At 42.5% G+C, this 13,568-nt stretch overlaps 1 protein-coding gene and 2 non-coding genes across 3 annotated transcripts in view; all 3 read right to left on the bottom strand.

Moving 5' to 3' along the window:
- The window catches only part of polr1a (RNA polymerase I subunit A), a 32,100-nt gene extending 18,599 nt beyond the window's left edge, over positions 1-13,501 (bottom strand). Inside the window, exons 1-20 of the mRNA XM_033633020.2 lie at positions 13,314-13,501; positions 11,927-12,035; positions 11,622-11,717; positions 11,292-11,441; positions 10,923-11,033; positions 10,616-10,701; positions 10,186-10,274; positions 9,892-9,972; positions 9,401-9,518; positions 9,018-9,159; positions 8,726-8,887; positions 8,491-8,613; positions 8,155-8,382; positions 7,962-8,069; positions 7,720-7,866; positions 6,043-6,234; positions 5,663-5,812; positions 5,249-5,432; positions 5,077-5,159; positions 3,883-4,041 (exon numbers count right to left, since the gene is read on the bottom strand). Of these exons, the coding sequence (XP_033488911.2) occupies positions 3,883-4,041; positions 5,077-5,159; positions 5,249-5,432; positions 5,663-5,812; positions 6,043-6,234; positions 7,720-7,866; positions 7,962-8,069; positions 8,155-8,382; positions 8,491-8,613; positions 8,726-8,887; positions 9,018-9,159; positions 9,401-9,518; positions 9,892-9,972; positions 10,186-10,274; positions 10,616-10,701; positions 10,923-11,033; positions 11,292-11,441; positions 11,622-11,717; positions 11,927-12,035; positions 13,314-13,390 (2,595 nt within the window). The 5' untranslated portion in view covers positions 13,391-13,501. The remainder of the gene's footprint in view (positions 1-3,882; positions 4,042-5,076; positions 5,160-5,248; positions 5,433-5,662; positions 5,813-6,042; positions 6,235-7,719; positions 7,867-7,961; positions 8,070-8,154; positions 8,383-8,490; positions 8,614-8,725; positions 8,888-9,017; positions 9,160-9,400; positions 9,519-9,891; positions 9,973-10,185; positions 10,275-10,615; positions 10,702-10,922; positions 11,034-11,291; positions 11,442-11,621; positions 11,718-11,926; positions 12,036-13,313) is intronic.
- Positions 4,765-4,901, bottom strand: LOC117261517 (small nucleolar RNA SNORA5). Its single transcript, XR_004502050.1, has one exon. It is a non-coding gene; the product is annotated as a small nucleolar RNA SNORA5 (small nucleolar RNA).
- Positions 7,096-7,232, bottom strand: LOC117261516 (small nucleolar RNA SNORA5). The gene has a single exon (XR_004502049.1). It is a non-coding gene; the product is annotated as a small nucleolar RNA SNORA5 (small nucleolar RNA).
- Positions 13,502-13,568: the final 67 nt, after the last annotated feature.

The following is a 13,568-nucleotide window of genomic DNA, read 5'->3' as shown; positions in this document are numbered from 1 at the left end:
TCAGGACTTTTCAAAGACCCACAATCAAAATTTCCGTTTATCTATTACCTTGCACAACGTATAACACAAATGAACCGTGTAGTATACTTTACTCCAAATGTTAAAATGAGGGGCTGATAAGGGTTGAGTCGAATACTCAGATGAAACGAGTATCTGGTACAGATAATGTACTTGATACGAATACGAGTATCGTACGAGTAAAATGTGTCATTATCTATACTCGTGATATTGGAAAAACCTCATTTGGGTAGCTGTGTTTAACCATTACTCTTGTTATAGAATGATCTGGAGCTCAATACTGGGGCTGTCCTGTAAATACTCTCTCATAGGGTACTAAATATTGCAGCTTCTCATCAACTCACATACATTTCAGGCTTAAAATAACTTCTAATTAGGCCCAATCCACTTTTGATTTACCTCCTCTTTTCTGGCATACACAGAGTACAGATACAGATAATTTAGTTGGTTAAACAGATACGACACAGATACAGATAATAGTGTACTCGCTCATCCCTAGAGGAAATGTTCATGATGCTAAACAAACATCACAAACAGACGCACTTAAAAGGAAATTTCAGTTTATTTCAACCTGTCTCCTATCGTCCTAAATTTGTTTCAAGTGACTAGTGACATAAAAATAATAGTTAGCATGTTAGCCGTTAGCCTAGATACAGCCGGGGCGCATAGTAGCATCAGACCTGTTAAAACGTAAGTGAACGGGCATCCCTTCAAGTGCAAAGTTAGTCCACTAAACAAGCTTTTTTTCCACAAAGACCGCCTCATATCGTTAGGATAAATGTCAGAGAACATATAGAAAATGACATGTAAACCTGTTGTCTTACCTTACCGGTGTGCTGCCATGTTTGTTTACCATTTAGCTCTGCTTTCCAAAGCACGGCCGAAATATATCTTGCGAGCTCTAGATAAAGCCCAGCTGGATACTACTCCAGGTGGAGGTGTCTCGTCCTCAGTCACATCCAGACCTTGAAAATAAGGCTGCAACCGGTCCCATTCCTTGCAACAGAGGCATTCCTCTTCTGTGGGCACTGGGGCACAGCATTCACAGGTACACCACCAATCTCCAGAGCTATGCAGCCTTGCAGCAGCCATTCCTCCTCTCTCGTCCTCTACCTGTTGCGCCTCTCTCTCTCTCTCCTCTTCCTCTGTTCTTCAATTTCACAAAGCTCTTCCTCAGTGTATTCTGGCTCAAATAAATAAGGGCGGCCATCAAACTCTGTAAAATCAAATTCCTCCTCCACAAAGTCGAAGTCTGGCAAAAAGTCAGCCATTATTTTATAAATCTTTCATAAAATAAATGAATGAACTTTTCAGGCTACTGTCCGGTTCTGCCTTCCAGCTGTTGCTGCTTGTTCTCGTGAGATTTCAGGCACGGTATGAGATTGCTGCTTGTTTTCGCGATATTTCGGCCGTGCTTTGGAAAGCAGAGCTAGATGGTAAACAAACATGGCAGCACACCGGTAAGGTAAGACAACAAGTTTACATGTCGTTTTCTATATGTTCTCTGACATTTATCCTAACGATATGAGGTGGTCTTTGTGGGAAAAAAAAGCTTGTTTAGTGGACTAACTTTGCACTTGAAGGTTGCCCGTTCACTTACGTTTTAACAGATCTGACGCTACTATGCGCCCCAGCTGTATCTAGGCTAATGGCTAACGGCTAACATGCTAACTATTATTTTTATGTCACTAGTCACTTGAAACAAATTTAGGACGATAGGAGACAGGTTGAAATAAACTGAAATTTCCCTTTAAGGCTGTTTTTATTTACATTTTCCACAGCATTTTTGAATTTGGGGTTGTACCTGGTAGTTCAATCCTGCATCCCACTGTTTAAGGTGCTAGACACCAAATGCCTGCCGGCTGCAGGCCTGCTGTTCTGGAGCTAAAGGACTTGTAAAAAGCCGCCAGTGCAGGATTCAAACACGTGTTTGAGTACATTGAAGCAGCAACTGACTGTCACTAGCTCCCTCTATAAGTCTATAGGACTAAGCTGCTTAGTTCCCCCTATAGACTCTTGGGGGGAACTAAACTCACTGAACCAGGAATTTAAAAGTCACAGTGTTCTTTGTCAATACTGTTACATAACTTCAGAAAATTAATTATCATACTACGCTCTCAGCTGTTTTTCTCTGTTCTTTTTTCCCCTTTCATTCCAATGTTTATAACTTCACCAGAATAAAAAAAGTCCTTGAAACAATCATCAAAATGTGATGAGAAATTCTCCGAAAATCAAATCCTTGAGTCTGTCAATATTTAAGTTCTTTAAAAGAGATGAAAGCTGTCCGCCTGGAGGCTGAGGTGATGCATCATGGACATCATATGCTGCCTCTGGACCACCAGAGAAGCACAGGAGGATTTGACCCAGCTTGTTCACAACACTTATCAGCAACCATGTAACCCATCCAATCACTTCCCCCTAGTCCTGACCACCCCTCTACCTCCAGTCTGGAGCTGAAAAACATAATTGAGCCTTATAATAAAGGCAACACAGCCTCTTAAGTCGATATGAGCCTGTCAACATTACAATAAGGTCTAAATGAGCATTCATTGATGTGTTTTAACTTCAGGTGGCAGTGAGCTATCCGTGATTTTTTTGGTAATTTAACTTTGAAGCGCTGGCCGTGAAAGCAACAGAATATGTCCACGCACTATAAAATGCTCTGTTTTCCGTCATTATTTTTCCTTTTTGGATTTGGAATCAGAGCTAGCCAAGCTAGAGACACTCAACAACAGCCACCACTGTTGAAGTTCGGCAAAATTTAGAGTGAAAGGCGCCAGGCTGCAGACATCCCACTCACAATTAAGTTGACAATGTTATATCTTTTTTTTTTTTGGGACATTTACGAAAAAAAAAAAAAAAAAATGTTTTAAGTCATGTTTCATTCATTTCCATGTAATTTTTGTCAAAGCCACTAGAGAGGGCTAATGTTGTGTTCACAGTAAACGCCATGCGAATTTAGTGCTAGTTTGAATGCTAGAATATTTTGGGTTGACTCATGTCATACATGCATGAAATCGCTGAATCGATTAATTAACTTCTGCCAGTATGTCCTCGGCATCATACGTACCCGGAGGATCTCAATGCTGATTGGCTGTTGTGGCGCAACTAGGTTGAAGTTCAGATTTTTCAATTCTCGCAAATAAACGTATGACGCAGAATCTCGCGACTCGCTTCATTTGCACCGCTTAATTGCATCCATCACGTCACCCAGCGTGAATTCTCATCTAATGGCATCCTTACGATGACTTTACATGTAATTCACTCACAAATTGTTTTATTCGTGCTCGATGTGAACACAACATAAAGAGCTGCATGATGCTCCAAGGTCACAGGTTTCCTGCCCCTGACCCCGGGGCAATGCTGGACTCTGATACTTGAATTAATAATGAACAAGTGAAAAGGAGGCACAAAAGTTTGCTGGTTATTTATTCCTGCTTTAGAACGTTACTGCCATGAAACTATTGGGGAATAAAGTTTTATTTCTCCCGTTCAGCAGCTTTGTCCCCTCGCTACTGCTCCCTCTCTCTTATACACTGTCTAGCCGGCTCGAATGCAGCTCCCTCTCTCTCTCACCCTATAGTTACTAAACCTTTGGCAAGTACTACCCCTGGGGCAGGGACATTTTTACATCTGGACCTATCCAACAGGATCTAAACTAAACAGATCAAGTTAGAGAGTTCCTGAAAAAAGTTCTTGGTCCCCTGGGAAAGATCCTGCGATGGAAACAACCTAAGTACTTCTATTCCATCTCACTATGGTGGTATAATGGTCACCAACAGGAGTGAGAGGTTGTGTACTGGTCATTGTTCGTTGCGCTGAATAGTAGTCGCAGTGATGGTGGTACTGCAAGTGGCAGGTTACCTTGTTAATGTCGTTGTTCACTTGGTTGGCCACTTCTTTGAACTTGTGGTCGGCCATGCTGAAGTCTCTCTGGTCTGGGTTGAGGTGAGCGTCCTGCCAGCGGCTCTGAGCCTCAGCTTGATCCACATTGGACGGCAGGTTGAAGGCTGCCTGGAGGGCCTTTGAGACAGAAAGTAAAAATATTGCTTTATTCTTTTTAATTGGGCTTTAGCTATAATCAGTAATTTTATATCAAATGACAGTGTGACAGTGTAAAAAGTCATTACTTGTAGAGACAAATCATCAGAGAATTATCAGTGTCAGCTCGTTGTGTAGCAGTCCAGCCTAAAACTTGTTCTGGTTCACTCTCAGTGCTGACAGCAACATTTATAGTTGGGTTTACATTCGCCAGGTGGCCAGAAACATGATTCCCAACGACTACTAATGTTGCACTATAATTGCTGATGTAAATAACCACCTGTTTGCAAACAAGTTTGAGATGTTATGTCAGTGTTGTGTTCGCAACTTATTTCCGCCATCCTCAAGAGGCCAAAAAGATCAGTTATTGCAGGCTTAAGGTTGATTTTAAAGTCACAATGTGTTGAGGTAGAAAAATTCAGACTCTTGCACCACCCAGTGGTAGCATGATTAAAGAGTGTAGCACACAGTAATGGATGCCACCACCCCCTTATTACAAATCCAACCTGAATACACTAAGTTGAAGAGCTGAAAGCAACAAATAGACTGCACACCGGTTGCCAGTGAACATGCATCTTACAGACAGTTTAGATTTTTAAAGACTCAGAGATGAAAGCACAAAAGTTCAGGCACTAAACATTACTTGTGGCAGCTTCACATTAACAGCGCTCTTCACTGCTTCAGCTTATTTCACTCCATGTTTGTGTTTGTATGTAGTACATATTTATCCCCAGTGGCCATGATGGAGCACCACGGGGCCCATGAACTACACATTCACTGTGGCAGCCATTTTGGCCAGTGGCATCCACTGAGGAGGAAGCACTGAATTTGACAAGGCTGCATTTATTTCTAAATGCTTATTTACTGTGGATTAGTGCCTTGGATGTTTTCCCTTTGGTTATTGGTTTGAATAACACAAAGTGTAGTCTCTTCATTAACATGCTTAACACTCTAACCCTGTTAGGTGTTACATCAGTAATGGAAACACTATCAGAACAAACTGGTGCTTCAACTCACTTTAGTGCCAATCTTCAGTGATTCTTGAATGATTTTTTTCCTCTGCCTGTTGGCACCTGGCTTCACCAGGATGTCTTCCACACCTAGAAACAAACACAAAAAACATGTCTGTGTCAGGAGAGCAACACATGGCTTGGCGTATTAGTTCCATTTACTGTATGTGGGTTCTTACCCAGAGTGAAGCCTCTGTACAGCTGCAGGTAAGCAGTGAAGAGTCGAGCCAGGCAGCTGAGCAGTTTGCCGCTGGTCTCCCCTCCGTACAGCTCGTAGCAGCAGTGGACCAGACCGTAGGCTGAGGAGCCGTAGTGAGCTTTGTCCAGAACCCCCACCAACAGCTCCCCCCGACGAATCACCACCTGGGAAACAAAGAAAACAGGGAAGAAAGAGTGGTTACTAAATAGAGAAAAAAACATTTTTAAAAAGTGATCTATTGCTTACGTTGTACCCACAATTTAAAAAGCTCCACACCAGCTACACTCAATTTGTTGTTCATCTGAGTTTTCAACATTTCAATCAAAGGCAAGGTGTGAATTTGGATTGGAAAGTGAAATCTGTCCACCTCAAGCATGTGTGTATGTATGTGTACCTGTGAGTCACACATGCTGTCAGGTTTATATCCTGGAGCAGCTCGTGGCGGGACTTGGATCCATGCTTTGCTTGGGATTTTCGATTTGCCAAACAGGTTGAGAGGCACAGCGTTCTGTGGGATGACATTCAGTAGGAGCGTAGACACCACCTGCAACAAACACCAAGTTAATGACACAACAGTACAATGGAGTTAGCAGAGGCATTACATTCAATTACAGTATGGACAAAGCTGTGTTAAGGAGGACAAGAAGAAAGCTGGAGTGAGTGAACATCTGGCTTCAACATTTAGGCTAAAGTGACTTACTTATTTCGGTTGTCAATGTCATAAAGCTGGAGAGTACCCACTTTAACAGACTAAAACGTCCCATGTTCAATTACCTGCTTTCCTGTCCACAGTGGCTGTGGTTTGAGTATGGCCGGCGGCAGCAGTTTAACTCTGCCTGGTTTGTCCGTCAGTCCTCTGTACACCAACTCAATGTACTGGACTCTGGTGAAGAAACAGCCTCGTATCGTCATCCTTGTACCCGATACCATGTGGTCCTGGATCAGACCTGCTAAAGGTTTACCATCCTGAAGACAGAGGGAAGAACATGAGTACGGACCTGTGTGTGTTTACCAGAATGTGAAGGATACTAAAAGGAGTTTGCTGTACCTGAAGTAGGTCGTCTGCTACTCAGCAGTAACAACACTGTTTGCCCACTGAGTGGTTACTTCCTAGTATGTGTAATTACTTCTTAACATGTACAGTTATAATGTCACTTACTGATGAATGTAGGCTCTGAAGCAGCATTTAGACCATCAGACAGGTAAACCCTGGCATATACTTCTGCTTTAAATGAATAGTCATGTAATGTAACAGTTATGGTGAGTTATCGTGTTGTGTAATGACCCAACATTATGATGTCACCGTGAAGTTGACCTTTGACTTTTTAGATATAAAATGTCATCACTTTATCATTTTATCCTATCCAACATTAGTGTGAAGTTCTGATATAATTAGCATATGAATCCTTAAGTTATGGCCAAAAACATGTTTAGAAACATCACAGTGACCTTGACCTTTAACCGCCAAATTCTCATTAGTTCATTGCTGAGTCCAAGTAGAGGTTTGTGCCTAATATGACGAAATTCCCTCAAGACATTCTTGACATATCACATTCATGAGAATGGGACAGATGCAAGGTCACAGTGAACTTGACCTTTGACCGCCAAAATCTAGACAGTTCACATTGAGTCCAAAAGGACGTTTGTGCCTAATTTGAAAGAGGAGGAGGGACGGACGGACCAACAATCTGAAAACATAATGCCTCTGCTATCGCCAGCGCGGAGACATAAAAGCATGTGCATTTGGTTTTGTAACATTTGTAGCAGCAGCAGCAGATTAATAGCACTATTCACTGGTTCAGTTCATTTCACTACATGTGTGTATGTGTTTGTATGTAGTACATATTTATCCCCAGTGGCCATGATGGAGCACCACGAGGCCCATGAACTACACATTCACTGTGGCAGCCATTTTGGCCAGTGGCATCCACTGAGAAGGAAGCACTGAATTTGACAAGGCTGCATTTTAGCTAATAGAAAAAAAGGTCTATGAAGTAATTTGTCTTATACAGTCAGACAGTTGCTCATTTAATGTCACGGCACCTTCTAGCACTAAGCCCCCCAATGTAGATGGCTGTTATAACCAGTTAGAAATAACCTGCTGAGGTACACTGAAGATACTGTGACAAGACTATGTGCGTGAATCTGCCTATTCTACAATAAAACATTGTAAAAAGGTCAGTTGGTCTGCTCTTCTTTGGTTACTGGCTATGTCATGTTAATGAATGTGCTGCAAAACGGTATTACTAAGTTGACAAACTGCAGTGGTTGCAGGAAGTTTCATATCTCAGCATGGTTACCCTGATAACTGTGTAATCCTGCTCTCTGAAACTGTAAAACTTTGGAAACACAAAGAGCTGCCTGCAGCTATCGTTGCCACAGAGTTTAGGATTGTGGCGAGCTGTGTTATTCTCTATGAAAATCTTCTATCAACAGTGTGTATTAACTCACCTTGGGGACGAGGTACTGCTGGTCAGTGCTGACTAACATGTAGGCCTCTGCTCTGCCCAGCTCACTTTGAGGGAAGTGTGCGTTCATTTCATCTCCATCAAAATCAGCATTGTACGCCTTGCAGTTGGCATAGTGGAGTCTTAGTACCTGTAGCATCAAATCAAGATCAAGTACAATTTGTCACATATCGTACGGTTCTTTCAAACACACAAAAAAACAAGTGATTCTGGATGAGCTCGTACCTTCTCTCCTGGTAAGATGCGTGCACAGTGGGCTTGTATGGAGGGTCTGTGCAGAGTTGGCTGTCTGTTTAGTAACATAACATCTCCGTTCTTTATGTGACGATTCACCTGTAGACCACAGAAGAAGAGTGAGGGGCTGTGTCACTGACACTGAAAGGTTAACTCACGCCGCACGGTAAAGTGTCTGACTTACAATCTTCATGGGCATCTTATGTGGACCAGGACAGGGTGTCAGCAGTTGCTTGGCAACAGCTTCTCTCTGTGCAAGGTTGGTAGCTGATAGGATGGTCCTCCTGCCATCCTCATTGATCACCATGGAAGCACCGGGGTGGACGCTGGGCCCGTTGAGAACTGCCTGGCGAAGCTCCTTCACGTTCCAGGGAGTGACGGGCTGGGGGTAGGTCAGCTTGGTGGCAAACACCTGCACGAGCACAGAAAAGTTTAGAGCTCATATTATTTATATTTCCTCTTCATCAAGGACGTCTTATACTCTCCCTTTAGGCTAAACATTAATCAGAAACAGGTGTACCATTGGTATTCCGATCTCGTTGGTCTCAATGTACATGTCTGGACAGATGACAGATCGTGCAGCGTAATCCACTCGTTTTCCCATCATGTGTTTCCGGAACAATCCGTCCTTCTTCTCCAAAATCTGGCAGGAAGAGGAGATTTTTACGCATCTGGGATGTCTTAAAACGCGAACAAACTAGGTCATGTAGTTCTGTGGTGTTTTGTGTTACCAACAGCATCTGTGTATGTGCTACCTGTCTGATTCCAGGGTATTTCTCCGTCATCATTTTGTCCATGTCACTGTCAAAGACGATGTTAACGTGGGTCTGCAGTCGGATCCAGATGTTGTAGAGTTTATCTGTCAGAGTCTGTCCGGGGATCCCGGCCAGGAATGTCTGGTCTGTCTGCTCAGGAGCCTGAGAGGGAAGAGAGAGGACCTATTCACCACACCATGAGGCTGACTGTATCACAGAAATCAAGATGTTTAACTCTGTCTCTGCAGCTATGCTTTATCATACATAAACATGGATTTAAAAATGATCCTACCTCTTCCTCCTGAGTAGTTTTCTCTCCTGCTATGAGAGCCAGAAGTTTGCGTATGAGTCCACAGTCCTTCATGACAGCCTGCATGTTGACTGTCTGACCGTTTGTAAACATCTGGTCACCAAGTCGATTGATTGGACGGTACCTGACAGGGAGAGGAGGGGTGTGATAGTGCAATAGGTCCACACATCCTCTGCTAATATTAATACTACTGTTATTTATGATCACACAAAAGAAAGAATATATTTAAGATGAGATTATATTTTGATTTTGCATCCCTCCCTGCTTGTACACGCTGTACAGACTGTTGTCCACTAGTATTTGTATAATTTTATACTAGCAGTGGTTCAATGTACAGTATGTGAGTGTGTTTGCTCACACTGTACCTGCAAGGTGGGACCACCAGCAGATCCAGGAAGAACAGGTCTGGATAGAAACCTTTCTCTCCCTCCTTTGACACCGACCCCTCCTCCAGCCCAGAGAACAGACACTTCAAGAAGAAACCTGGACGACAGAGAGGTTAGAAGATTCATACTTTGACAATGATTCCTTCTAATAGCTACAAGTGGTAAAAAAAAATGTAAAAAAAAAAAAAAAAGTAAGTTATAAATGGGGGACTAAAAACACAAAGAAATGTAAAACATGTCATTCATCACAAATGATTCCTTCTTGCATCCTTATATATTTACAATCTAAAATTCAGTTTTTATAGAGTTTCAAATGTGACCGTTTTTTCATATGTTCTTCTCAATCAAGTCTAATGGACCTTCTGGTGAAACCAAACTTCAGATATTCACTTTTGATTCCTTTAAATGTGATGCAATTGTAAAACAGTACAGTTTCACGCACATGGTGGGACATTGTTTTCTTGGCCTACCTTCTCTCTCCCACAGTTTGTTGGTGTGCTCTCTTGCAGTACTAGCTGTCAGGTAGACTCTCTTTCCAGCTATCAGATCTTCTACAGGAAAAGAGAAACAAAAGCAATGTAAGATTAATTTACTGTATGTATATATGTATAGGCAGGGCTTTACAAAGGGTGCAAAGTTGGTGCAGAGTTTCAAGTTACACACCACTTCAACAAAACAAAGACATGAACAGGCTCTGTCTCTCTCTGTCACTCAGAAGTTAATAATGTTTATTCTCAATCTAATTTCTTTCAAATATGACTTACCATCAGTATTGACAATGGTCTGTGCTCCTGATGGCATTGTGACAATCAGCTTACTGTTGTGTTCACGGCGCACTGTAACCCTGCCGCCCCTACACACACAGAAACCATGATTACAGCATACAATGGACCATTATCAACACCAGAGTAAAGAGGCACTTCATCATTATGCCACCTACATTTTTATCCTCTTGGTCTGATTTTTTAGCAAATAACCATTTCAGAGATTTTCTCCTGTATGGTTAGTTGTTGGATGTAGAAAACAAGGCCTATAATCAGTTGGTACACAGAATGTTATACACATCTGTAAGTATGAATGGCTCTACACAACTAATAATAAGGTGGTATATGGTTAAGATTCGATAAACAAAGTATTTCACGACAACATTTAATGAGAATCAAGTGCAGTGCTTCACCACTTCTATCAAGTTACCTGCAATATGGGCACTTCCTCGTCTTCATGTGGATCTTCCAGAAGTCATTTATCAGACTGCTCTTCTTTTCAACAAGGTGTTTAATCTGGAAACACACACACACACAGACACACACACACACACACACACACACACACACACACACACAGAAAATAAGGCAAGTGTGAGGGCTGCGTATAGAATAATATGGTTTCCATATATTAAATCACATTAAAAAGTCGTCAAGTGATTTTAGGTGTGTGAATGTTTGTAATTGAGTACCATGTTTCTGCATGTCTTTGGACATGTGTGTGAGTGTGTACTCACTGGTTTGGTGTTCTCTGAAGCTTCAGCGTTCACTCCAACTACCGTGTGTGTAAACTGCTTGAGCACCTGCTCGATCTCATCTCCAGTGGCTTTGGGATTCTCCTCTAGGTGCTAACACACACACACACACACACACACACACACACACACACACACAGAGTTCACACAAATTAATAAGTAAAGTTTAAACAGAGAATTGTTGGTTTATGGTAGTTACAAAACTACTGTGGGGAAACCGAAGCCAGCAGAGCAACCTGAGACTTACACATTGGCAATGAATAAAAACCCTGTCCAAAATATTCACAGAACACCCCAAATAATAATATCACAATTCATCACAGTCCTGCTATAATTCAACTTTAAACCCACCTGGCTGAGAACTTGTTCTATTTGGTAGACGTCCTGCATGGCTCCATGGTCCACTAACTTCAGCTGGTTCAGCAGCAGGTGGATGGCTGCTCGGGGACACGTTAACATGTGACATGAAAGACAGGATCCGCGAATCAACAGGTAGAGTTTCTGATTAAAAGAGAGTTGTAGGAGGTGATAAGAGAAAAGGGTAAACAATATTAAATTCAGAAAGTTATTTAAAAGTCGATACTGTTTTAAAAGATCTTAATTTCTCAGGCTGGTCCATCATTATGTGTGTGTACTGCATGTATATGTATGGTTGTGTGGTGCATTTGTGGACATGCTTACATCAAAGAAAAGTGGGTTGTAAACAGGTAGAGGCAGCTCTACGTGTCCGAGATGTCCTGGACAGTTGTTGAAGTCCTGACAGCAGGTTGAACACACCTGGTAGAAACAATAACAGAAAGTTACATTTAAGAAAAGTCATTTTAAGTACTTGCTGAAAGTTAAGGCTCACAATCTTAAACTTTACACACACAGAATAGTTAGCCGGTAAGGTCGAGCCACAGATCAGGAGCAGACAGATCTATGGTATTTTACAGCTGAGTCATTACATTACTCTATAAAGTAATATGATTTCAGTGGAGATGCACCTCTTTGCTGTCAGCTGGTCCAAGGGCCAGATCGTAGAGGCTGTTTGGGGCCACATTCCCAACAGCATCGAGGAACCGGAAGTTAGTGATGGTCTTCACACTCAGCTTCCTAGCCAGGAGAGGAGAAGAATGCATTATTATACTAAGTGCCTCTACAATACTGGATTCTTAGCAGCTTTTGGGGTAGCTGTTACTGTAGTGAATAACTGGTAGCTTTATCATGTTTCCTGATTGGCCAAAACATTAAAACCACTTGCTGGTGTAATGAATTACATTAATCGTTTTGTTATAATACAGTGTTCTGCTAGGAACCCTTGGGTCTTGTCATTCATGTGAATGCCATCTGACTGACATCTGACATCACTCCACCCACCCAAACACTGCTGTGAATGAAGTACCCTCCCTCATGGCAACAAGACTTCTCCGTGCCAGCCGGACAATGCAACATGCCACACCATAAAAACTGTTCAGGAATGGTCCTAGGAACCTGACAAAGAACTCAAGGCGTCAATCTTAACTCCAAACACCCTAGATCTCAATTTGACTGAGCATATGTGGGATATGCTGGTACCCCACCTCACAACCAACAGGACTCAAAGGATCTGCCACCAACACCCTGGTGCCAGACACCACAGGACACAACCCAAAGGTCCTGTGGCCCAGCCTCGACAGGTCAGAGCCAAATCCAATCCAAGAAGGCCCCACCATGGATCAGGGGTGCCTCTGGGGCCCCAGCACTTCCAAGAGATGCTCAATCACATTGGGATTTGGGGGAGTTGGGAGGTCAGGTTGATGCCTTGAGCTTTTTGACACGTTCTTCAGACCATTTCTAAACAGCTTTTATGGGGTGGTATGGTGCACTGACCTGCTGGGGGGCCACTGCCATGGTGAAGTGCCGTTGCCACGAAGGATGGTACTTGGTCTGCAGGTGTTTGGGTGGTGGAGATCTTAAAGTGGCATCCACATGAATGCCAGGACCCAAGATTTCCCAGCAGAACAATACATTGTAATGAAAGGATCAATGTTTCTCACTTAGCCAGCCAATGGTTGTACTGTTTTGACTGATCAATGTAGGTGTAATCAGTATTTAGTTGGTTTAGTGTCATCTTGCTACATCAAATCAAAGTAGGTGAGAATGAACAAACTGAAAATGGAGGGTGACACTATTCCATTTGACTGACATTCACTGTTGCTGCACAAAACAGCAGATGAGAAATATCTATGAAAAACATCGACTTAGCAACTCCTAGCTAAAATATGTGTGTAATTTGCACGTACTGGAGTCCTGGAACAAAACGTTAAGGTAAAGTGACATTGATAAAGTCAGGCATGTTGTTTTGAACTCATATTTAGCATTGAGGGCAAAAGCTAATAAGCTGTGTCTCACCTTATCTCTTCGGCAGAGTACATGCCAAACGACATGCCTTCCAGTCGCCGCCATGGCACATCTTTTCCAAACAACATTTTGGAGAATTAGCCAAACTTTGAGGTGTTTATTGATATAAATTCATGGCGCAGCGTTAAACCACATGCGACACAAAGTTGCTTCTCTTCCACACGTGGGACGGTCAGACCACACGAAAGATGAGAGGGGGGACACAAATACAGATGACAACGCTTTTTCACGAACTTAGTGGGTATT

The sequence above is a fragment of the Epinephelus lanceolatus genome, chromosome 7 (assembly GCF_041903045.1).
Source record: "Epinephelus lanceolatus isolate andai-2023 chromosome 7, ASM4190304v1, whole genome shotgun sequence".
In the NCBI taxonomy this organism is placed as follows: Eukaryota; Metazoa; Chordata; class Actinopteri; order Perciformes; family Serranidae; genus Epinephelus; species Epinephelus lanceolatus.
Note: the sequence above shows the minus strand (reverse complement) of the source record. Positions and strands in the feature narration are given on the sequence as shown.